The sequence below is a fragment of the Pongo pygmaeus genome, chromosome 3, assembly GCF_028885625.2.
Source record: "Pongo pygmaeus isolate AG05252 chromosome 3, NHGRI_mPonPyg2-v2.0_pri, whole genome shotgun sequence".
NCBI lineage: Eukaryota > Metazoa > Chordata > Mammalia > Primates > Hominidae > Pongo > Pongo pygmaeus.
In genome coordinates, this window is record NC_072376.2 from 181,315,133 (window position 1) to 181,341,828 (window position 26,696).

The 26,696-nt window shown below is 38.0% G+C and overlaps 1 protein-coding gene across 1 annotated transcript in view; it reads left to right on the top strand.

Annotated features, from left to right (window-relative positions):
• ANXA10 (annexin A10) overlaps nucleotides 1–26,696 on the top strand; it is a 99,958-nt gene that overhangs the window by 40,713 nt on the left and 32,549 nt on the right. Inside the window, exons 2-3 of the mRNA XM_054485747.1 lie at nucleotides 2,551–2,632; nucleotides 13,954–14,048. Of these exons, the coding sequence (XP_054341722.1) occupies nucleotides 2,551–2,632; nucleotides 13,954–14,048 (177 nt within the window). The remainder of the gene's footprint in view (nucleotides 1–2,550; nucleotides 2,633–13,953; nucleotides 14,049–26,696) is intronic.

Sequence of the window (26,696 nt, forward strand, 5' to 3'; positions counted from 1 at the left end):
TGAATCTGGAGGGACGTGGTTTTATGAATCCTGGCCACCTAATTGGCTATGAATAAGTGAAATATGATCCATATATTGGTGTACCTATTGATATGAGATAGTAAAAATAATTTTTTCGACTTCACGTGCAAAACAAGTGTTTTCTTTCAGTCTGTACTCAGTCTCAGGCATTAATAAATTTGAAATTTTTCTGTCATTTAAGGATATCTATTTGCAGAGGCGGGGAGATAGTTTCTAGAACTAAATTTTAAACATACAATTACTCATGCTCTTCTGTATAGTAAGTTTATGTGGCTGTTTATTCTGTCTTCTAAAAGGAGAGTATTCTTTATTCGTTTTCCAAAACCTAAATTCTTATGTAACTAGAAGCAAAGATTATATTTTGATTACCTTGTGGTAAGAATTTAAATAGAAATGACAGGTATTACAATTTATTTTGGCTTAGACAAGTTATACTATTTCTAAATCTGGCCACTTCCAAAGAAATGAAAAAAATCTTAATACATACAGATATACATTATTTCTCACTGTCACATTGAAAAATGTACATTTTTTCAAAATTTCCAATTTACTCTAAGGCCAGAATAAAAAAATAGTCATGCATATAAAAAGGGCATTGTTCAAAAAGTATAAATTCTGGAAAACTCCTAAAACAGTCTCTGACTGTTCAAGGTAACTTTTCAGGGTAAACTGCCATTATTAGGTTAAGTTAAAATGTGTCTCAAAAAAATTAGTAGGTTAAGTTACATTTAGTTAACCAAGAAATCTGTATTTATTGAAAACATGCTGTTTGCCTCAGTTCAAGTTTACATTATAGCTCAACTGGCATTCTAAATTACCCACTCTTGCAACTTGTATTGCTTCTTTTTGTTTCATTCTTTACATTGTTATAAAGTGTTACCACTGGAACTCAAATCAAATTGTATCACTCTCTTACTTAGTAACCTTGTGGCTACCACCTCCAACTCTTTTTTTTTTAACTCATATACAATCAGCTGTGGAAACACTGCAGTCCCACTTCCCAGATCGCTTATTCATTCATAGATGTGGTTGGGGGAAATTTACACCCTCTTATCTAGGACCAGCTCTTTCCCCCACACCTTCTTCTCCAAGGTAATTCTTATGAGTCTGTCTGATATATTTATTTCTGTTTTGTTTTCCTGATGCAAAACATTAAATATGATAAGTATAATGATTGAAAGAATCTGCATAATTCACAGAATAAGAATTCCACTAATTTAGTTGTACCTCTAAGAATAAAAATATAGACATATCACCATCATCATGTTTTTTGGTCTACTTCAGATAGACAACTTCATATTTATTAGTATCAGTGAGGTAGAATCCAAACTGAATTCAATTCTTAGTTTTCAGTTCTTAGTCCTTCAAATTCCTTTTACAAGTATTTTGATATCAGTATATGCATATTCATTTAGCTAGAAATTATGGTCTAGTCCCGTTCTCATTAATTAATTAACTTAATTAATAGGAATGTCTGAGTTCATGTCAGGGCCCAGAAGACTCATCTGCTGTGGGAAGGCATGAATTCCCCAATGTGTCTGGGCATACTGACAACAAACAGTGAGAGGTGCCCTTCTTAATAAAGTTTGATTGACAGCTCTATTGTGCTGAGTGTGATTATACGTTGCCTAGTCCTGACGGGTTCAGTCTAAAATAATGCACCATGTGGATCACAAGCCTGCTTTAAATGTTCTACCATTTTATAATTGTCAAGAGAGAGAATTTAGATAGAATGTCAGTCAGGTTTTTATGTTTACCTCTGCAGCCATGAGCTTTGGTTAGATAATTCTGCCTTATCTATATCACCTGGATATTTATGAAGCTCATAATCCAAATTCAATTATTTTTATGTTTTTCTAATATAATTTTAGGGTCCCTTATATAGAAAAAAGCTGTAGTAGCAGGTACCATTTCTAATTCATATGAATGAAATGAATCCCACCAATATGGTACCCTTTTTCAGTTTCTATAAAATAATCTCCATTCCTTAAAAAAAAAACTTACTGTTTGTCAAGAAGGTATATATTATTAATTTGATTCTTCCATTTTTTTACTGTTGATTTTGGTATCACAGTCCCTTATTTGAATAATAGATGCAAACAAGTAGAGACCAACAGATAAAATGAACTCAACCAAATTTTCTCTCTGCAACTGACACACAAGTAAGGCATTTGTTTAACAGTCCTTGTGTGTATGTTTTGTAGTAATTTAAATTTACACAATATACTTTCATTTTCATTTGTCTGGAAAACAATGCTGAAACTTTTTTTTTTTTTTTTTTTTTTTTTTTGCCTCCTGAGTAGCTGGGATTACAGGCGCCACAAGGCCCAGTTAATTTTTTGTATTTTTAGTAAAGACGGGGTTTTATCATGTTGGCCAGGTTGGTCTTGAACTCCTGACGTCAGGTGATCCACCCGCCTCTGCCTCCCAAAGTGCAGGGATTACAGGCGTGAGCCACTGTGCCTGGCCACAATGTTGAAACATTAACGTGAATTATTACAATCACTTTCTCACTGATTTTCCCACCAGGTGCAAGGAACCATCTTCCCAGCTCCCAATTTCAATCCCATAATGGATGCCCAAATGCTAGGAGGAGCACTCCAAGGATTTGGTAAGTCTGATTATTTCTACCATCTTTTATTGTGATTATTTTTTGCTTTACCATGTTTTAAGACTATACTGTGGGTATAAAATAGTTGATGTCTTACAAAACACAGATACAGATTAGACAAAAAAAAAACTGAGCAAAGAAGTAGAATGAGAAGAAAAATAATATAAAAAGACAATAATGAACAAATTTGCCTTTAGAAATTGCTAGTCTAATCTTAAAATGTTTGCCTTAAATCCATTAAGTGCCTCATCACTAACTACTACATGAAATCTTTACTAAAACACCTTAATCCAGGATAGAGCATTCTTTTTAACCTTTGCTTCTGTTTTCTAGCTTGTTTCATTTGCTATTTGCTATTTCCACTTCCAATCAAATCAAACTTTTTGCTCTTCCCTCAAATGACTCTGCTTTTCACATCTCTGTAAATTGGCCCAATCACTTCTCTGCCTGGAATGCTATTTTCTTCTCTTGTCTACTTTTCACCTAAATTCTCTTTCTTCAAGAATCTGTTCAGATGAGCCTTCCTCTTTGAATCCTTCTTTGGGCACTGCAAGCTCAATCAGCTATGCCAACCCCCCAGGCGCCTTACTTCCTACCTCTCACTCCCCTAATCTCATTTGTACTGTGCTTGTGTTTGTCTTACCTGCTGACTGGACTGTGAACTCCCAGAGCTTGGAGTTTGACATAGAGGTGATTAGTAATGGATGAGACTAGAGTCTAGAAAAAGCATATATAGACAGAAGAAGGGAGGAAAATTTGGGGATTCTTTTACAAGAAAATATATATATATATAATTTTTAAGATATCATATGGCGGTATTAAACTTTCATATAGTTTCCTACAATAAAACCTGTTTTAAGAAGACTCTTGATGAGCGCAAAGATAGACAACATAAAAGAAATCTTTGCATAAGGCATGCAAAACCTTTCATAAGAAAGCAAGCTCTTAACTTTAAAGACAAGGTCGCCTTTGCAGGAACTTGACTGTGTGTGTGTATGCATGAATGCACATCTGTGTGTTTTATTCACTAGCAGTATCCCATAGGAAAACAATAGAGGACTTGAAATATGCTCGCTAAAACTGACTTTAGGAGTTTGCAATGCTTTCATGCCTTTTAAAATATCAGTCATCACTAGAACAATAGAAAGACAAGTTAACACAAAGTTACGAATTAACTTTTTATTGAGGAGTGCAATTTTTGCTTTAAAACTATGGGTCACAGCAATCTGTTCACCAAAAAGTTTTTCTTTGCTCCAGTTTCAATGTTCCTGTCGTTGCAATTTTAGGGTCAGAATAAGATTCATTTTGACCATCATAATTTGTTGCTTGTCAGTGTATTAGGCTGAAGTACGTTAGGAGGTTTTGGGCTTTGATTGCACGGTGTCCACTGTAGCATGCCAGAGCATGAACACAGCTCAAATTGCCTTAAAGGTCTATCCATCCCCATGACTCTGGCGAAGTGTTATTGAAAAAGACAATTACGAATGTTTTTCTTAGCTACTGTGTTTTATTTAGAAAAATCTGAAAGCAAAAACGTATTCTGAAACAAATGAAAATGAGTAGCTCTGATAGAAATTGCTTTAAGTTGTATAAAAATTTACTCATCATCTATCGAAAGAAACACTTATTAGTTAACATTCCCTAATAGTGCAGTCTGCTTTCCAATTTCTCACCACTTGAAGATGCTTTCCTGCCCATGCATTCTTATCACCAGTTTTATTTTGTATCTATTAACATGTGTAATTGCTAGGTCAGCCCTCTGAGATCCTGGACAACTGAAATCATTTTTAACCTACATTCTTAAATCTTGACAAAGGAGCACACAAGTCAAAATTAATCTTTTTTGAAACACTCAGTCTATTCAGAGTGGAGATTCTCAGCTTGTTCCTGATCTTTCTGATCATTAAGTGTGATGCAAGCTATAGGATTTTTGAAAATGTTCATTATGAAGTTAAGAAGTTCCCCTCTATTCTTAGTTTGCTAACAGTTTTTATCTTGAATAGGTATGGGATTTTGTAAAGTGATTTTTCTTCATCTGTTGATATAATCACGTGATTTTTCTCCTTTTTCCTGTTGATGCAATGGATGACATTAACTGATTTTTAAATGGTGAAACTTCCTTGCATATCTGGAATAAATCCCACTTAATCATGAAATATAATGCTTTGTATGCATTATTATATTTGACTTTCAAACTTTTTGAGGATTTTTGCATCTATCTATGCTCATGAGAAATGTTGGTCAGTAATTTTCTTTTCTTGTTGTGCCTTTCTCTGGTTTTGGTATTAGGGTAAGGCTGACCTAGTAGAATGAGTTATGAAGCATTCTCTATGCTTCTAATTTCTGAAGGAGATTGTAGAAAATTGATATTTCTTTCTTAAAAGTTTGGTAGAATTCATAAATGAAGCCATATGGACCTACTGCTTTCTATTTTGTGGGTTATTAATTACCACCGACTTAAGTTTTTGATATATATGGGCCCATTCAGATTGTCTATGAGTTTGGGTAGGTTGTGTCTTTGAAGAAATTGATCCATTTCATCTAGACTATCAAATTTGTGGTCTTAGAGTTATTAATAATTTTTTTTATGATTTTAATGTCCATTGAGATTGGTAGTAATGGCTCCTGTTTTGTTTCTGATATTTGTAAGTTTTATCTCTCTCTCTCTCTCTCTGTCTGTCTCTCTCTCCCTCTCTTGCTTTCTCTCTCTTTCCTTATCCTAGCTAAAGACCTATAAATTTTATTGATGTTTCCCCCAAAAAAACCTAGCTTTTGGTGCCATGGATGTTTTCTCTTGATTTTCCAATTTCAAATTCATTGATTATTGCTCTAATCTTTCTTTTCTTCTATTTATGTTAGGTTTAATTTTCTCTTCTTTTTCCAGTTTCCTAAGATGCAAGCTTAGATTCTTGCTTTCAGATTTCTTTTTGTTTCTCTATATGCAATGCTATACATTTTTCTCTAAGCATTGCTTTTGCTGCATCTCATAAATTTTGAGTAGTATTTTTACTTTCAATTTGTTTGAAATTTTTAAAAATTCTCTTGTCACTTCTTCTTAGTCTCATGTGTATTTAGAAGTGTGCTGTTTAACCTGTGTATATTTGGTGATTTTTCCAGCCATCTTTCTGTTACTGATTTCTAGTTTAATTTCATTGTGGCCTCAGAGCATATTTTGTATGTTTTTTATTATTTTAAATTGTTAAGATGTGTTTTGTGGTCCAGAATGTGGTCTATTTTGGTTAATGCTCCATGTAACTTGAGAAGAATGTGTATTCTGCTTTTGTGGCAATAAGCATTCTATAGATGTTAATTAAATCCCATTGATTGATGGTACTGTTCATTTCAATGATACCCTCACTGGTTTTCTGTCTGCTGGATTTTTAAATTACTTATAGAGTAATTGAAAAATTACTTATAGAGTAATTGAAAAATTACTCTAGAGGTGTTAAATTGCCCAGTTATAACAGTGGATTCTTCTATTTCTCTTTGCAATTCTATTATTTTTTCCTCATCTCTTTTGGCACTTTGTTGTTTGGCACATACATATTAAGGTTTGTTATATCTTCTTGGAGAACTGACCCCTTTAACATTTTGTAATAACCCTTTTATTCCTGATAGTTTTCTTTGCTTTGAAGTATTCTTTGTCTAAAATTAACATAGCTACTCCAACTTTCTTTTGATTGCATTTGCATGGCATATAATTCTTCATTCTTTACTTTTAATCTCTCTGTGTCTTTAATGTTGATTTCTTGTAGACCACTTAGTGCTATTAAGAAATAATTTTACTCACCTCAGTTAAAATGAGTTTTATCCAAAAGACAGGCAATAACAAATGTTGGCAAGAATGTGGAGAAAAGAGTACCCTTGTACATTGTTTCTGGGAATGTACATTAGTACCACCACTATGTGGAACAGTTTAAAGGTTCCTCAAAAAAATTAAAAAGTGAGTTATACCATGTGATTCAGAAAATCCACTGATGGGTATATACCTAAAAGAAAGGAAATCAATATATCAAAGACATATCTGCATTCCTGTGTTTGTTCCAGCACTATTTACAATAGCTAAGATTTGGAAGCAACCTGTGCATCAACAGATGAATGGATAAGGAAAATATAATACAAATACTCAACAGAGTACAATTCAACCATAAAAAAGAATGAGATCCTGTCATTTGCCACAACATGGATGAAAGTGGAGATCATATGTTAAATGAAATAAGCCAGGCACAGAAAGACAAACATTGCATATTCTCACTTATTTATGAGATCTAAAAATCAAAACAATTTAACACATGGACATAAAAAAGTAGAAGGATGATTACCAGAGGTTGTGAAGGGTAGTGGAGGGCTGCTGGGGACTCGAGGATGGTTCATGGGTACAAAAAATAGTTGGAAAGAATGAATAAAACATACTATTTGATAGCACAACAGGGTGACTATAGTCAATAACAACTGTGTATTTTAAAATATCTAAAACTGTGTAATTGGGTTGTTTGCAACTCAATGGATAAATGCTTAAGGGGGTGGATAACCCATTCTTCATGATGTGCTTATTTCATATTGCATGCCTATATCAAAACATCTTGTGTACCCCATAAATATATATACCTATTATGTAACCACAAAAATTAAAAATAAATTAAGGAATAATTTTAAATTTTAGTAATAATTATTTTCTTGCCTAGGAGGCCACTTTTACCTATTTGACCATACAGTCAATTCTCATTATTCACAAATGCTATATTTACAAATTTATCTACTCACTAAAATTGTTTTATAACCCCCAAATCAATATTCACAGATATTTCGTGGTCATTTGCAGGCACGTGCAGAGAGGTGAAAAATTTTAGTCAATAGAATGCATATTGCTGGTTGAAATCAAACAAGGTGACCTCTGCCATCTTCTTTTAGCTTTCATGCTGTAAATAAGTCCTTTATGCAATCTATGTAGTGACACAATTTTGCATTTTTATGCTTTGCTTGGTGATTGTGCTGTTTAAAATGGCCCCAAGCATAGTGCTGAAGTACTGCCTAGTGTGTTCCTATGCACAAAAAGAAGTATTCAAGAAAAAAATACGTGTGTTACATAAACTAAATTCAAGAATTAGCTATAGTACTGTTGGCCATGAGTTTAATGTTAATGAATTAATAAAATAATACATCCATAAAAAAGAATAGAAAATGTATTGATCTATGCACGATGCTGTTTGGAAAATGCTGCAGTAACATCTATTCTATGTTATGAAGTATGGAAAAGATGAAAAAATGGCTGAATTTGTGGGTTCATGAGACGATAACTGATAACAAAATTAATAATTTTAAAAAATAATCAAAGCGGTCAGCTTTCTTTTGAAAGCAGTGTTGGGTGGCAGGTTAGAAAAATTCTGTAGATCAGGACGCTATAGAAGAGCTTTAAAAATATCTCTTAAATGTTTATACAGGAGAAGGTTATGTGGAAGCATAGTTTTCAGTGCTAACAAGACTGGCTTGTTTCATAAGGACATTGGCAAACAAACATAATGCAAATGACATTTCAGTAGACAAAAAATATTGTAACCACAGGGTTACAGAAACCTAACCCTGCATTTTCCCTAGGAACAATAGTTCAGTATTTACTAATTCAGTGTTCATGGCAAATTTGTAGAATATAAATACCACATACAACAAGAGTCACTTGTACAAAAGAAAATTTGATAAAATTGTGATGGTTCATTATGCCCAAATTTTCCATTAAAATCAGAAAAAGATAAATTATTTAGAAATCCCTGACCTAAAGCAGTAGGAGAAGAAAGAGAAAAACATATAATGATTACAAAGAAGAAATTAAAGTGTGATTATATGAAGAAGTTATATATCTAGAAATTCAAGTTTAATAAAAAGTTACTTAATATTATAAGAGAGTTCAATAACTTTTCAGGATACAAAGTAAACACAAAAATCAATATCACTTCTTCAATTAAGCAATTATGTGTTAGGAAATAAAACAAAAATAACATAACTGGGAATATCAATAGAAGTGCAAATATAAATAACTTTAGCAAAATAAACCTTCTTGTCATTAGCAAAAAGCTCCACAAATCTTTACTAAGTCTTTTAGAGAAGAAAAAACCTTAAATAGTAGGTTGGCAGAAATATCATGTAAGTGACAGAAAGACAACACTTACAAAATTGATTCCTAAATTTACATTTATTTTAATTTAAAAATTGTAATACAATTATTGAGATTCATATAAAATATCTCTGGAAGAATAAATAAACAAGAATTGCTATGAAAACTTAATAGAGCAATTCAGAGCACTAGATTGTGGATAATCTCAACAGAACAAGAACAAAAAGCAAGACTATAATAATTTCATAAATGTGATAATAGTAAGAATAAGACAAAGAAAGTAATTTTAAAATCTTCTATTTATTATTAAATATATGTTCACTTTAGAATGTCCATCATGCCATTAACAGATTCCTCTACAGCTATTTTTTTTTCTTTTTTTTGCCTTTTAGTTCAGGGTCTTAACCAAACTTCAGCCAGACATCACCTTTCTCTATGCCTTTTCAGTGGAGTCTGCCTTTTCTCTCAGTAGCCATTAATTTCTATCTTTGAAGACAATTCTAGGCCTTCCTCCCTCCCTGTTACAGTTTTCAGACCATTTGTCTGTGCATAAAATACCCTGATGCTCCCCCTGCTTTTCAGTGGTACAGTCATCTATGTTAATTCCAAACACTTGTTCTCATTCGCTGGATATTTCAGCAGCTTATTCATAGCCTTCCTGTGATCCTAAGCCCATCCAGGATGGACTTAATTTCAAAAAAGATGATTTGCTTAACATTCTAGCTTTTCAATTCATTTTTCTCCTCATCTCCATTATATATCTCCCCTTGTCGTAGAAAAATTATACCAGATGGAATTAAACAGCAAGGAAGATTCTGCGGTAGGAATCAAGACCATTGCAAGAAGGGAGAGAGAGTGAACTCAAATCCTATGAAACAAAGGCAAGAGAGTTTTTAAGCAGCATGGTGAGATAGTAGGAAAGAACTGAAGGATGTTGGGCAGGGAGGGCATTGGTCAATGTGATTAGGCTATCTGTGATTGCTAATTGGCACTTAACAAAGTCAGGTTCCTGTCCTAACACAGACACTGGGAAAAGGAAATACAGTTTCTATCTTCCCAATGATTACATTTCAAAAGGATGACTCCATATCCCTGAGAAAGACAATTTTGGGTTGTCAAACTGCAAAAGGCTGGGAGGAGACTTACATCTCTAAGAGGCAGAGAAAGAATTTAAAATAGCATGTTTTCTAAAATAAATGCTCTAATAAAAGGGAGGTTAGGAGTCTGTAGTTGGGAAGAAACTTATCTAAATTTTAGTCAAGCTAAGGGAAAGGTTAATGTCATATTGCTGACTCTACTATGACTACAAAATTCATCTAAACTAGTTGTGCACTAAACCGATCTATTAGCTTGGTGTGTTGGTACATGAGGAAGTGAAGGATACACAGACCAGAAACAGTCTATACTAGGGAGGAGATAGACAGGGTAGCAGGTGTTCCATGAAAAGCATGACGGGTTCACACTATCCCTCAGAAGCACACAGGTGCCTTGTACTTTCACGATTTCCTTCTCTATTACTCCTCCCTCCTTAATATATGTTCATTATAAGCCATATCTCTATTCAACAAGAAAGACTAATATTAGTCAGTTCTCACACTACTATAAAGAACTACCTGCGACTACATAATTTATAAAGAAAAGACATTTAATTGGCTCATGGCTTTGCAGGCTGTACAGGAAGCATGGCTGGGGAGACCTCAGGAAACTTACAATCATGGCAGAAGGCAAAGGGGAAGCAGGCACATCCTACATGGCCTTCCTACAAGGAGGAAGAGAGGAAAAGGAGTTGTGACACACTTTTAAACAACCAGATCTCATGAGAACTCACTCACTATCAGAAGACCAGCAAGGGGGAAATCTGCACCCATGATCCAGTCACCTCCCACCAGGTCCCTCCTCCACCACTGGGGATTACAATTCTACATGAGCTTTGCAAAGAGACACAAATCCAAACCATATGATTCTGCCCCTGTCCCCCCACAAATCTCATGTTCTCACATTGCAAAATATAATTACTCATTTTCAACAGTCTCCTAAGCCTTAACTCATTTCAGCATTAACTCAAGAGTCCACAGTCCAAAGTCTCATGTGAGACAAGGCAAGTCCTTTCTGCCTATGAGCCTGTAAAATCAAAAACAAGTTAGTTACTTCCAATATACAATGGGGGTACAGGTATTAGCTAAATACTCTCTTTCCAAAGGGGAAAAATCAGCAAAACAAAGGGCCTAGAGGCCCTATGCAAGCCTGAATCTTAGCAGGGCAGTCACTGAATCTTAAAGTTCCCAAATAATATCCTTCAACTCCATGTCTCATATCCAGGCCACACTGATGCAAGAGGTGGGTTCCCAAGGCCTCAGGAAGCTCCACCCCCGTGGCTCTGCAGAGCTCAGCCCCCACGGCTACTCTCAAGGGCTGGTGTTGAGTCCCTGTGCTTTTCCAGGTGCTTGGTGCAAGATGTCAGTGCATCTACCATTCTAGGATCTGAAGGATGGTGGCCCCCTTCTCAAAGCTCCACTAGGCAGTGCCCCAGTGTGGGGGCTCCAACCCCATATTTTCCCTCCACACTGCCTTAGTAGAGGTTCCCCATGAAGGCTCTGCTTCTGCAGCAGACTTCTGCTTGGACATCCATGTGTTTCCATACATCCTTTAAAATCTAGGCAAAGGCTCCAAAACCTCAACTCTTGCTGTGCATGCACTCACAGACTTAACACCATGTGGAAGCCTTGGCAATTTTCAGCTTGTACCCTCTGGAGCAGCAGCCTGGGATATATCTGGGGTCCTTTTAGCCAAGGCTGGAGCTGGAACAGCTGCGATGCAGAGAGCAGTGTCCCAAAGTTGTGCAGGGTAGCCAGGCAGGGACCTAAATCCAAATATCAGATGTTGCTCCCATTTAAACACTAATCAGCTTAAAGGTCAAGGAGCCATTTTTTAGTGGAGTAAGAGCTGATTGAAGAGACACTATATTTTCTTCACTCCTCTGTGCTTTTGATTGGATTTTTATTTTCCTTTCAAAATTTTTTTACAGATTTAAGGGGTATGAGTGCAGATTTGTTGCATGCATATATTGCACACTGGTGGAGTCTGTGCTTTTAGTGTACCCATCACCTGAATAGTGAACATCATAACCAATAGGTAATTTTTTAACCCTTGCCCCTCTTCCACCCTCTCACTGTTTGGAGTCTCTAATATCTATTATCCTACTCAATATGTCCATGTGTACCCTTTGTTTAGCTCCCACCCATCAGTGAGAACATATGGTACTTGACAGTTTCTGAGTTATTTCACTTAGGATAATGGCCTCTGATTCCATCTATGTTGCTGCAAAAGACAAGATTTCATTCTTTTTTATAGCTGAGTAGTATTCCATGGTTCCACGGTGTGTATATGCCACATTTTCTTTATCTAATCATTTGTTGATAGACACTTAGGTTGATTACATATCTTGGCTATTGTAAATGGTAATGCAATAAACATATAGATGCAAATATCTTTTTTATATAATGATTACTTTCCCTTTGAGTATGTACACACAGTAGTGAAATTTCTGAGTCAAATGGCAGTTCTATTTTTAGTTCTTTGAGAAATCTTCATACTGTTTCCCACAAAGATCATACTAATTTACATTTCCACCAACAGTCTTTAAGCATTTCTTTTTTTGCACATCCTCTCCAACATCTGTTGTTTTAACTTTTTTTTTTTTTTTCTTGAGATGGAGTCTTACTCTGTTGCCCAGGCTGGAGTGCAGTGGCGTGCTCTCGGCACACTGCAACCTCCACCTCCCAGGTTCAAGCAATTCTCCTGCCTCAGCCTACTGAGTAGCTGGGACTACAGGCGCCCGCCAGCACACCCAGCTAATTTTTTGTACTTTTAGTAGAGATGGGGTTTCACCATGTTAGCCAGGATGGTCTCGATCTCCTGACCTCATGATCCACCCACCTCGACCCCCCAAAGTGCTGGGATTACAGGCATGAGCCATCGTGTCTGGCCATTAACTTTTTAATAATAGGCATTCTGACTGACGTAAGATGGTATCTCATTGTGGTTTTAACTTGCATTTATCTGCTGATTCATGATGTTAAGCATTTTTCATATGTTTGGTGGCTGCTTGTATGTCTTCTTTTGGAAAAAAAAAAGTCTGTTCATATCCTTTGCCAACTTTTTAATGGAGTTATTTGTTTTCTCCTGTTCTTATTGCAGTACCATGCTGTTTTGATTACTATAGCCTTGTAATATAGTGTGAAATCAGGTAATGTGATGACTTTGGCTTTGTTCTCTTTGTGTAAGATTGCATTGGCTATTCAGGCCCTTTTTTGGCTCCATATGAACTTTAGGATTGTTTGTCGTAATTCTAGGAAAAATGACACTGATAAGCTGATAGTGATTGCATTGAACCTGTAAATTGCTTTGGATAGTATGATAATTTTACTGATATTTATTCTTCCAATTCATGAGCATGAAATAATTTTCCATTTGTTTGTGCTATCTATGATTTCTTTCAAGTGTTTTGTAGTTACCCTTATAGAGATCTTTCACTTCCTTGGTTAAATGTATTCCTACATATTTTATTTATTTTTTGTAACTATTATAAATGGAATTGAGTTCTTGATTTGGTTCTCAGCTTGATTGTTGTTGGTGTATAGAAATGATGCTGATTTTCATATGTTGATTTTGTATCCTGAAACTTTACTGAAGTCATTTATCAAATCTAGGAGTCTTTTAGAGGAGTCTTTATGGTTTTCTATAAGATGGTAAGATCATATCATCAGCAAACTGAGATAGTTTGGCTTCCTCTTTTCCAATTTGGGTGCTTCTTATTTTTTTCTCTTCCCTGATTGCTCTAGCTAGGGCTCCTAGTACTATGTTGAATAGGAGTGGGGAAAGGAAATATCTTTGTCTTGTTTCTGTTCTCAGGGGGAAAGTTTTCCCTGTTCAGCATGATGTTGGTTGTGAGTTTGTCATATATGGCTTTTATTATTTTGAGGAATGTTCCTTCAATGCCTAGTTTATAGTAATGGCACTAAATTAGGAGATAGGAAGGATCCAGGCTTCATCAAGCATCATTACATGATTTCCAATTTTAGTTAAAATTGTTCCCTGCTGTAAAATACCATCAGGGATAATGCTTACACACTGGTTATGATCGTTAGATAATGGATTCTTCCCAACTACTAAGTAGTGACTTTACTAATCTTCAAATATTATTCTTTTCCAGACTGTGACAAAGACATGCTGATCAACATTCTGACGCAGCGCTGCAATGCACAAAGGCTGATGATTGCAGAGGCATACCAGAGCATGTATGGCCGGGTAAGGCCACTTTATCTTGACCTATTTCTAGGGCAATCTCTTGAGAACTAACCACACTCACAGATAATAGGTATTATTTTTTTTTCAATCTCACAGATTGCAAATATCTCAGACATCATTATATGTCAGAAACAGTTCATATTCCTCTAACATGTTTCAAGGAATAAAATCTATATTATGAAACAAATATACATGTGAGATATGTTCACACTCACAGTGACCAGTGACAAGTTCTTTCCCCAAAATCATTCAGTGTCCCCAGATGAAAAGTTTTAATAAACTTACATTGCCAGTGGGTCCAATTAGGCTTAAAGTGTTGTGCTGGAAACACCCCTGTGGAGAGCTTTAGGGAAGGCACATAAAAAACTAATGATCACCAGGTCAAAATATAACAGCTTTTCCTACAGTTCCTTGCAAGTCCTCACCTAACTGGCAAGCAAAGTGAATTCTCTACTAGCTTTTCCTTTCACCAGCATGCAGCTATATAGACCATTAAAAAAGAATGGCAGTTTAAAAATAGTTTAAGGCAATAAAACTATCCATAGTGTTTTAAAGTAATCACACTCTAATTTCAAAGCAAGTACCATTAAAGATTCCTTGCTTTTGCTATGCATTTAAACCACAAATTCAGAACAAAAACCCTTCAGGCCAAAAGTGCCTGAAACAACAATTACTTCATCAGCTGAGCTTTATCGATGAAACATTATCATAAAACTTTCTCTGTATAGTTAATCCATGTAAATTTACTCCACCTCTAAACCCCAGTCTTTGAACAACTATAGTAGATGAAATAAAAGATATCCCTCAGCTTTAGATTGAATTAATAATCCAAAAGCTACTATCAGTAGTGACCTTAGTTAAATTAAGCCAAAGTAGAAGACCAGTGATATCTTCTTTTCCACATAAACTGTTACCTCAGCCTATGTTCCACCTACACCAGTACTAGTTTTCTTTTGAAAGAGAATATAAAAACTATAAAAATTGTATCATTGGTAATCTAACATTGTTTTAATATGCATAGTGCTATAAGAAATGTCTTTTTTTTTTTTTTTTGAGATGGAGTTTCGCTCCTATTGCCCAAGCTGGAGTGCAATGGCGTGATCTCAGCTCACTGCAACCTCCGCCTCCTGGGTTCAAGCGATGCCCCTGCGTCAGCCTCCTGAGTAGCTGGGATTACAGGCATGCGTCACCACGCCCAGCTAATTTTTTGTATTTTTAGTAGAAACGGGGTTTCACCATGTTAGCCAGGCTGGTATTGACCTCCTGACCTCAGGTGATCTGACCACCTCGGCCTCGCAAAGTGTTGGGATTACAGGCGTGAGCCACTGTGCCCAGACAAGAAATGTCATTTTTAAGTAACTTTTTTTTAACCCAAAGGTTTACATGCATTTTTGCTTTTTACAAATCAGGTTAAATTTAGCCTGAAAACATTACTTTATCAAGCTCTACAAAACTATGCTAAAGCAGATTTAAACAATTTTAAAATGAAGTACTTACACGCAAGGAATTTAAAATCTACTAAACAATTTATACTCCAGTGAAGAACTTTTCACTGTGCATATAAAGTCTCAGAGTTTGTTAAACCCTCAGTTTTGCTGAATAATTCATACCTCCTGGAAAACCTTGGCTGATACACTAAATTGCACTGCCTGGAAAACTGGAAGTCGTGTTTGCCTCTTTCCTCTGAAATACCCTTGTCATTTACAATCAATTAGTGAGTTCTGTAAATTATTTCTCTTCACACATTTCTCTCTTTAAACTCACTTACACAGTCTTGATTTAGATCTTCATCATTTTGTGCCCAGACTAATGCTGAAACTCTTAAATGGTCCTGTCTACCCTAGTCCCTTCCCACTCCAGTCTGTCCCCAAACTGTAGCCAGAATGACTCAAAATCTAAATTTTCACACATCACTTTGCCACTTTAATCCTTGAGTGTTTATCTTGTTTCTCCCTGCAAACATCCTTGTTTCCATGCGCTACTAAAAAGTATGGGGAATCCTCGGTCCTTGATCATCTTGGGAGTAAGATAATGGCCATGTGACAATTCAAAGACAGCAGAAATCTTTACTTGAAGGGAAAGAGGGAGCAGAGAGTTTATTTACAGGGACAGGACATTCTGAAAGATGAGGCAGAGCAGGCTGCTGAAAGAGAATGGGCCGGCAGAGTCCTGGGTTGAGTTTTCATAACGTTGGATTTTTCTTCACGTTTCCCGCTCTGTCTCAAGTCTCTGCCTTTTTTCATTATCTAGTTTTTCTGCTTCTGCCGTAAGCCCTTGCCTTTTCCCTGCCTAGTTTCCACCCCAGGTTTGTGGAGCCCTCCGCTACTATTAGTCGGTGCGCATGCGTGGGCCAGGGGTTAGATACGAATTCTATCTAATGGCTGCATTGCTCATTACCGCCACCCCGGGAAGGTCGTACAGCAGTCAAATTGGTACTTGTGCCTATATATCTCTTAGGAATTTCTCCTCTGCCCTTTTCCTTTCTTTCTGCTCACAGTTGACTAATTGTCCACCCACTCATTAGAGATTCTATTAATATGTAAATGATGGGTGGTCCCTTGAGCCTAAGACTTCCCAAGCTTTTCCTTTCTCAAGGGCTCCCCTTGAGTAACCTGCTCATGTCTAGCCATCTGCCTACACATATTCCTACACATGGAATAAACCTAATGCCTTCCCAGGGCACACAAAGCCTTGTTTGCTTTGTTCTGCTCTCCATCTTCATCCCTCTCCCCTTCCCTAACACACTTTCCACCTGCAGCCAAATAGAACTGCTATACTTGTAGTTCTTCAAATTAACCATGCCTGCCCCTCACCTCCAGTCATGTTGTTTTATCTGTCTTCAATAACCTGATCTCAATACCACAGGCTGGACACCTATCATCCTTCCAGGTACTGGACACAAGACCTCACAGCCCCCCACCAGATCGAGTGGAACAGACTTGGGCTGCTAATACATCCTTTTTGTAACTTCCTCACAGTAACTAATGACACATCTGTGAGCTTGTTTGTATCTGTTTCACTTTACCACAGTCTAAGGCTTTGAAAGCTGGGATGATTCTTGTTCATCCTAGAGCTTACCATAAATGTCTGTCTAGCATACCAAGATTGCTTAACTAATGTTTATTGAATGACATTGTAAAGGTGCATCTAACTACAACTCCTCCAATAAGACACTGGCAGGCTTTGACTGCTCCTGTAAACCTTCCCAACCGGTCATGCTCACCCTCTACTCTGTGTTTCCTGCTTGGTTCCAAGAGGTCCTTGTGCATAATGCTACTTGGTTGTGCTGGTTCACTTTTACATCTTGCCAACAACACTGTAATCTCCTGGAAAAGCAGGGATTGTAATATTTGCTGCTATCCCTCCAGAGCCCAGCCCAGGTCTGGCATAGAAGAGGCATTTCATTTACAGAATCAGTGAATCTAAGGCATTATATTCTGCCTATTTACTTTTTTTTAAAGAAAAGGAAAAACATCCTTTCATTATCCACTCTGTAGTTAAAATGAATCTACACTAATTGCCTAGATTTCTTTTCTCTCATTCCTTGCCCTGGCTGCTACCAGGTTAATTTCTCTGACCATCAGTAAGGTCTTCTTGACATCCACCACCGCTCACATTTAGGACTACTTCTTCCACCTAGCCAAGGTGTATCTCCTGCTACTTTTTCCCTTTCTGTGGTAAGAATGTATACATTAGCCCCTATGTTAATCAATAATATTTTAAATTTTCATTAACAAAAATCATCAAGAGTTGACAGAATCATTTTCTTAGCTGCTGAGTGAAGTACAACTCTCAGCAGGCTCCATGAACACTTCTTACTTGACATTTTACATTGGTGCAGAGTGGCTGAATTTCATCAGCTTTGCCTTACCTATTGCAGAAACTAATCCCTAGACTCAACTGAAAATCCACTTGGAATTCTGCTGATTGACATATTTATCAAAGTAATTCATGAGGTCACTTCTGATCTTCCCCACCAAAGCAAGTGCTAGTTAAAAACTATGCAGTGACACCAAGGGAACAATGAAATGCCCTTGTGAATGGGGAGAAGAATAAACAGACAATGATTCTTGAAAAAGTTCAAATTCAGCATTGATGCAATTCATTTTCTCATTTTTTCATCTAAAACAGGGACTATCCGGTCTAAAATATGCTGGCTTCTGTCATTCATTTAACGTACATTGTTGGTTAAGAAATTTAGTGCCGGAGCTGACTTGCCCAAAAGTAAAACTTCAGCCTAGGTTATCTGACTATTAAATTGTCTCTTCCACAGTTTCTCAGTAATGCCCACTGTTCTCAATGGAGCAAACACTCAGGCTTACAAGGGCAGACATCTATACTGCTAATTCCCTCACATCTTTCAAGGTTTTGCTTACGTGTCAGCTACTCAAGAGGGCCTAATCTAAAGCTGTCACTCACCCCAAGCCCTATGCTAGAGCTCCAGATATCCCTCACCTGACCCACAGGAGGAAGTTCAGGGCAAGCCTATCACCTAACAGTCTTGGCCAGTGAGTTAAGGCAATCCTGAATGCCTTCTAAGGCCAAAATGGTGTAATTAAGTGTTCTCTCTCCAGGTGCCAAGATTGTTGTTCTTTTTTTTTTCCTTCTTTTCTTCCTTTCAGACAAAGTCTTGCTCTATCGCCCAGGCTGGAGTGCACTGGCGCGATCTCAGCTCACTGCAACCTCTGCCTCCTGGGTTCAAGCAATTCTCCTGCATCAGCCTCCCAAGTAGCTGAGATTACAGGACCGTGCCACCACGCCCAGCTAATTTTTGTATTTTTAGTAGAGATAGGGATTTGCCATGTTGGCCAGGCTGATCTCGCACTCCTGACCTCAGGTGATCCACCCGCCTTGGCCTCCCAAAGTGCTGGGATTACAGGCATGAGCCACTGCGCCCAGTTGTTGTTCTTACTCTACCACTAGAAAATTGACCTGTTCCATTCCGGTAGGTGTAACATCAGTTTTTTTCTATCATTTCCAACTTACACCCAGAACTTTAATATGGAATGGTCAGGTACAAGAGGGACAAAGCCATTTGTATACAATTTCCGGAAAGCTATTATGTCCCACACATAGTGTACCCAAAGCAATGATCCTTATCCTTATGATCTGGGATGATGAGATTCCAGAGAGAATCCAAGTGACTGAATCAGAATTGAGTTTGAATTCCTATGTCCACTTTTGATTAGGCTGCTACCCAGAGAATAGACCAACCAGGACACCCTGAGGTTGGTATTGTAACCGCCCAGTGGTTTCTCCTTGCTCACTGACAAGACAGAGCTGGTTTATCAAGACAGGGGAATATAAATACAGGGAGTTTAATTCACACAGAGCCAGCTGTACAGGAGACAGGAGTTCTATTATCACTCAAATCAGTCTCTCCAAAAACTTGGGGACTGGGGTTTTTAAGGATAATTTAGTGGGTAGGGGGTCAGAAAGTGTGGAGTGCTGATTGGCTGGTTCAGAAATGAAATCATAGGGAGTCAAAGCTGTCCTCCTCCACTGAGTCAGTTGCTGGGTGGGGGCCGCAAGACCAGATGAGCCAGCTTATCAACCTGGGTGTTGCCAGCTAATCCACTGAGCACAGGGTCTGCAAAATATCTCAAGCACTAACCCTAGGTTTTATAATACTGACGTGGTATTGCTTCCCAGCCTTTTGGCTAAGATCAAGTGTATAACACTGATGTTTTCCTGAGGAACAATTTAGGGAGGTTCAGAATGTCACAGCCTCCAGCTGCAAGACTCCTAACCCATAATTTCTAATCTTGTAGCTAATTTGTTAGTCTTGCAAAGGCAGCCTAGGGAATTTGTTTTAGAAAAGGGCTGTTACCATCTTTGTTTCAAAGTTAAACTATAACCTAAGTTCTCCCAAAGTTAGTTCAGCCTATGACCAGGAATGAACAAATACATCTTGGAGGTTAGAAGCAAGATGGAGTCAGTTAGGCCAGCTCTCTTTCACTGGAATTGCCTTGGTTGTAAGTTTTGCAAAGTTTTGCTAACACCCTACCCACTAAATTATCCTTTCAGTGTTAAGAGAAAGAAGCATCATGCTTAGAAAAGGTCAGAGTGAAATCCCAAATTTTACAAATAGGTTTATATGACCCTCTTCCTCCATCACGGTCATTTTCCAAGAAATTGAAAGGAGGTTAATATTTTCCAGGAACCATTGAATTCAGGGACCAAGCTTCCCTACTAAGCTAAGTAGGACAGACGAAGGTCAAGAAGATAGAGTCAGAAGTCTTACTGAGCTGATCAATTTGCAGCAATACCAGAAGCCTAGGGATGGTGGAGATCATCAAATACCTTGACTCTTAGTCTATTGTTGAGTGACTTTTTTTTCTTTGAGACAGAGTCTTGCTCTGTCACCCAGGCTGGAGTGCAGTGGCGTGATCTTGGCTCACTGCAACCTCTACTTTCCAGGTTCAAGCAGCGCAGCCTCCTGAGTAGCTGGGATTACAGGTGCATGCCACCATGCCTGGCTAATTTTTGTATTTTTAGTAGGGACGGGGTTTCACCATGTTGGACAGGCTGGTCTTGAACTCCTGACCTCAGATGATCCACCCGCCTCGGCCTCCTAAAGTGCTGGGATTACAGGCATGAGCCACCATGCCCAGCCTTGAGTGGCATCTTTAATAAAACTGCATGATGGTCAGACTTCAAGTAGTCTAGAAAGCCAAAAACATGGCACAGATTATTTTCATGGGCCACAGTGATGTGACGGAAGTCAGCTGATTGACCTGAAACAGCAATATTGTAACTTGAAAAAGTGTTATCATTTGTGAGGACCTACAGAAGTCTATGAGGTGATCAAAGTCTGATGCAATCCATCTTCCAGAACTACAGGGGCAATATCCTATGAATTGTGATTTCCTTTGCCAGGAAAAACGCAAGTCAACCTTTGACAAAAGTGACAAGATCGGCAAGCGGTGGTAACCTTGGCATCAGAAACATAGAATGCTTTACCACATGCCCAGTCTGTTGATGAATCCAGGTAGCAATTGTGTGATCTGAGCAATGCAGGCTGGATCAGCACCTGGATTCCAGTTGGCCTCATCAGAGAATCAGCCCTTAGTGTGGACAGCTGCAAGAAGGACACAAAAGTTATCAGCACCTGCAATTTTTCCCCACAGACTACAGAAGGAAACTCCTGTTTAATATGCAGTTTGTGTTTTTCCAAGAGTTAACCCAAAGAGAAGGCTAACAGCCCAAGAGTGAATAAAAAGATTGAGTTTATCAAAGGGAACACTGTTCAGAGCTATAATAGCCTTGATTTCTGCCCATGGGGCAATAATCATTCATTTTTTGTTCTGCACAGGTGTTTCTGAGTTGAGTAGCCACAGCAGCCCAGTGGACACTATCTGGTTTCAGCTTATCTGAATTGCCAGTGAACCAGGCCATGGCATTTAGGGCAACAGATTGAGGTCCCCATTGAATCAGCAGCTTGCTGATTTCCCCAAAAGTTTCCCCCAAAGGAATAGCTACCATTTTTTTCATGTAAATGCAAGACACTGCAGGGTCCAGGCCTACTGGATTCTTCGATGTACCACTTCTATTTGACAGGTGAGACTGGCTGGGTTCTTCCACCTTGCCATTCATTGAGTCCCAGTTGACCTACCCTAATAATGGGAATATCAGGCATCAGGGTCACAAGGCCTCCATGGGTCAGGCATTCAGTTTCTACAAGAGTCCAATAGCAGGCCAGTAGCTGCTTTTCAAAAGGGATAGACCCGGAATTGTATCGGGAAGGCAACAAGTTTGAAACATCAAGAGGCACCTTTGAGAGGCTGCTTTCCCTTGCCAGAGGCTCCAATCAGCAAACCATCTATCATAGAAACTTATGCCTGAAAGTGATCATTAGGCTTATGGGGCTTCATAGGTAGTAGCACTTCTTACATATGCTGTTTTCCTGTGGAAAGCATCCCCTCCAGTATTTAGGAGCATTCACAGAGGAAACAAATAAACATGAATACCAAGCACATTCAACAGTGGAAGTTATACTAGTCTAAAGGTCTCCAATCATAAGGTTTTTTGACTTTCCTTCTCCATTTCAAATCTTTCTCAAACCCATCCTTTGAATTTGGGTGTACATTCACCAATGGGTCCAGGTAGAATGGTGACATGGACACCTGCATCCAACAGATTCACATATCCTTGAGTCCTCCTGCTCCACAAAGGCAAATGTGCATGGCCCTAGTCCACAGTGGGAACAGGAAGATCTCTGTCCCACCCTCACTCACTTTTTTCCTGAAAGCAGTAGAAGTTGGGGTAGAGGGAAGGAAAAGTTCAGGGGATATGAGGGAGACAGAGGCTCTGCATCAGTCAGCATGACACATTGATTTCCTGTACAGTGGCTGTGCACACCTCAATCAAATAAATTTCCAATGGTTTTGGCCTACACAAAGTCCTCCATCAGGTGCAACTTAATCATTACTGACCCCATGTGTTTCAGCTTTGTGGGCCCTTGAGTCAGAGGTCAGAACCACAGTTATTTCTGTCACAGCCAAGCGGTCTGAGTCCTTTGACTGAATTGGGTTTGACCCATATGTGACCATTTTTTTTTTTTTGAGACAGAGTCTTGCTGTGTTGCCTGGAGTGCAGTGGCACGATCTCAGCTCACTGCAACCTCCGTCTCTTAGGTTCAAGCAATTCTCTGCCTCAGCCTCCTGAGTGGCTGGGATTACAGGTGCCCACCACCACGCCCAGCTAATTTTTGTATTTTTAGTAGAGACAGGGTTTCACCATCTTGGCCAGGCTGGTCTTGAATTCCTGACCTTGTGATCCACCCGCCTTGGCCTCCCAAAGTGCTGGGATTACAGGCATGAGCCACCGTGCCTGGCCGTGACAATTTTTTTTTCTTTCTTTTTTTTTTTTTTTTTTTTTGACACGGAGTCTCGCTCAGTCGCCCAGGCTGGAGTACAGTGGCGGGATCTCAGCTCACTGCAAGCTCCGCCTCCCGGGTTCACGCCATTCTCCTGCCTCAGCCTCCCGAGTAGTTGGGACTACAGGCGCCTGCCACTACGCCCGGCTAATTTTTTTTGTATTTTTAGTAGAGACGGGGTTTCAGCGTGTTAGCCAGGATGGTCTCGATCTCCTGACCTTGTGATCCGCCCGCCTCGGCCTCCCAAAGTGCTGGGATTACAGGCGTGAGCCACCGCGCCTGGCCGACAATTTTTTATAATGAGTCAGTCTTTGAAATGGACTCTTTCTTACTTGCTAACCTACGTTCACAATAACATCTCTTACCTCAAGTTTTTTCCTGTAATTGACATAAAAGCTGGGGAAATTTTCTAGGCGCATATTATTATTGACCAATATTTTTATTCCACCCTGTTTTATACTCCCCCAAATTAGTCATTATTATGCCATTGTGTAAGTTAGTGTTTCTTTAGTTTTATTTGTGATTCTTAATTTATTTGTACATTTTTCTTCTAATACCCAATTCTATGTTTCTGATTTCAATGTGATTTTTTTCAAAAGGAGATTCATTAGCAGTTCCTTTTTTTCTGGAAATAACAAATAAATGTTAAATTATTTCAGTCTTTTCCTAAGAATGTTTTTATTATTTCCTTATTGTTAGATATTAGTTTAGATAGCTATAGAATTCAGGGTGGAATTCTAGTTATTCTTCCCTACATCTTTGCAAATATAACTTCAGTTTTTTGTTGTTGTTGTTGTTGTTTTTCCTGGTCCTTATCGACACTTCTGAGAAAACTCTTCTGACATCGAGAGGTTATTATTTTGTTTGTTTTGGTCCTTTTTTCTGTAGATTCTCTCTTATTCTCTGGATGCTTTTAAGATAGTTTTCTTTACTTTTGGTATTCTGTAGTTTCACTGTGATAGTCAACAGGCTTGTATATTTTTGTCTAAACAGCTGAGGATTCACGTATTCTGGAAGACTGGAAATAGTGTGTCTCCAGCATTGTCCACATTCTCTCCTACTGTAAATCCTTTTAGACCAAAGTCTGTCCCTCTCATTCACTCTTTCAAGTCTGTTAACTTTATGTTACCATATAAATACCATATATTTCTTGTCTACATATGTAGAATATTTTTGTCACTTTAAAATGTATTTTCCCAATGTACTGATTACATTTTAGTTTTTTATTAGCTACTCTTTTTAGTTTTTAATTTCTAGAATTTTATTTGCTTTCTTTAAAAAGTCTGTTAACTTTTTTCATAGTATTCCCTCAGAGTGTTATTAATGATCTCAAATTCATGGGGTTTCAATTCTGATTGTTGCAGAGTCCACTATATCACCTAGGAGGTGGGTCTTGTTTTTTGCTTCTTTAGGGAGAATCTTTTTCTGTTCTGGAGTGTCAGAGATTTTCTGAAGATTGATTTTGCATTTGCTTCTTCTGTTCCATGAGAATCACTAGTTTGAAATCAGCTTTCATGATGATTTCTCTTCATGGAGGTCTCAGTTCATATGAGTTAAATAAATTTGAACTTCAACTCCCAGGAAAGCACAGGTCTATTGTTTCAGATTATCAGGGAAAACGTTCCCCTACTCAAAGCCTAGGCAATGAGTGGTGAGTGTGAGCTTTCTGCCAATCTTTCAATGCTGAATAATATTTTTCTTCTAGTTCACGCTGCTACTGAGGATGCAACCCTTTGAGGATAGCAACCTCATATGTGAGGTTTCAGACTTGATTCCCTGTGTTACATTGCCCAGTAAATGTTCTCGTCTCCTCATACAGTGCCCTAAATTAGGCATTAAACCCCAAGCCAAATATCTCTCAAAACCAGCCTCTACTTTCCCCAGTCACCTGCAGGATCATCTCCAAGGTCAGCTCACTTTCCTATCTTCTGGTTTTCATTTTTTCCTGATTTTTACATCAAGCGGTTTCTCTTTCTTCTGAAATCATGTATACTGTTAAAAGTATTTGTGTTACTTTTTGTCAGGTATTTGAAAGCAGAGAGTTTAGCTTAAATATACTATGTGTGTCTAGAAGACCAAAGTATTATCATTATTATCAAACAAAAAAACCCCAAATTTCATTGAAAATTAAATAATTATGTAAACTGCGAAAATATCTGTAAAATGAAGTTATTCGAAAGAATATTCTCTTACCACTGCAAAGTGACGAAGCAACTTACACAAACATTTTTATAATACTGTCAACTGAAGAATAACAAGGTTCATAAATTTGGAAAAGAAAGCTTTATTTTTTATAAAAGGTTGCAGCCTGCAGGGTGGCCATTCTGACAGGCTGGGAAGCATGGTCTCTTGCCGAAAACCGGAAACAGACACTTTGATAGCCAGAAGAATAAGACAGAAATTTATGCAGAACAGGATGGCTGAATATACATATTCCATAAGCTATAGGAGTCATGAATATTTATGAAAGGAGAAACATGCACATGTGCAGTTAAGCTTCATACCTCTCCACAGGACCCATGTTCAAAACACGGTGGTGTTAGCATGTTGCGAGGGTGGAATTTTCAGCCCTCTGACACTGAAGGGTGACAGAAAACCCTCATTGCACATCCTCCGTAGACTGGCCAGAACCACTCAGTGGTCAGTGGTCTCTAGCCAGGAAAGAATGCTGGCTGGTTGTTTTGTCTAAACCATGAAAACGAGAGGCAGTGTAAGAGGGTTGGTTGATATCAGGGGTGGAGCAAGTCTTCCCAAAGGGTGGGTTTCTGGTTAACTCTTAGGAAAGAAAGGCTGTGAGCTAGGGATGGGGTACCATAAGGTGTATTCTAAATTCCATCCCATCATTGCTAGGAACTCAGTTTTCAAGATTGCTCTGGGGCCCCCTTGGCCAGGAACGGGTTCATCCAGTCAGTTGAGGGACTTAGGATTTCATTTTAATTTTTCAATATAATATAAAATGATGCAAGTATTTACATAGTGACCACTGGGGGAGGGAGATAGAATTAAGACAAATTCTAAATTTCACTTTATACAGCATGCATCATTGATATTTAAACAGTAAATAACATTTTAAATAATAATAGAAAAAGCCATATAAGTGAAAAGCATATGAAACTCTTCCCCTGAGCATATTCAGACAAGAAAAATGTTAGTCTTACTTCTATTTCTTGCTCCTGTTTATCCATAATAAGATAAAGGTAAGATGAATAAGAAATAAGAAAATGCCACTTTATTTTTAATTTAAATGGAGTGGTTAGAATAGCTGCAGCAGGGGTAGTCTGCAGTTTCATCGGCAACACAGAACAGCTCAATTTGCAAAGCAAGTACTCATTAGCTTAATGTAAGGCCAAGCTGTGATTCCAGCAGAGTATGCTTTAGGGCAAGTCTTCCGAATACAGGAAAGCAGAGGCAGTCCAGCTGGGGAAAGTCGCGCTACAAAGGTTGCATTTGAAAAGTGGTGTATATATATATCTAAGTCCTAGTGAGAATTTAATACTCTAATTAGAGAACCTATTTGAAGGCTCCACTTTGAACTTGTAATGTTTAGTTATTTAAACATATTATTCAATATTTATCTTCCCAACTGAAAGTAACACCTCCTTCCAGTGTCCTGATAATAGCATGCTAATCCCATTACTATAGCACTTACCAAATTTTGTATTGTAATTTAATTGTAATTCCTGTATTTCTCTCCACTGAAGAAAACTGCTTGATGATAAGGACCTTCACTTATTTATGTTCAAATTGCCAAGAATGACTCCAAGCAAATA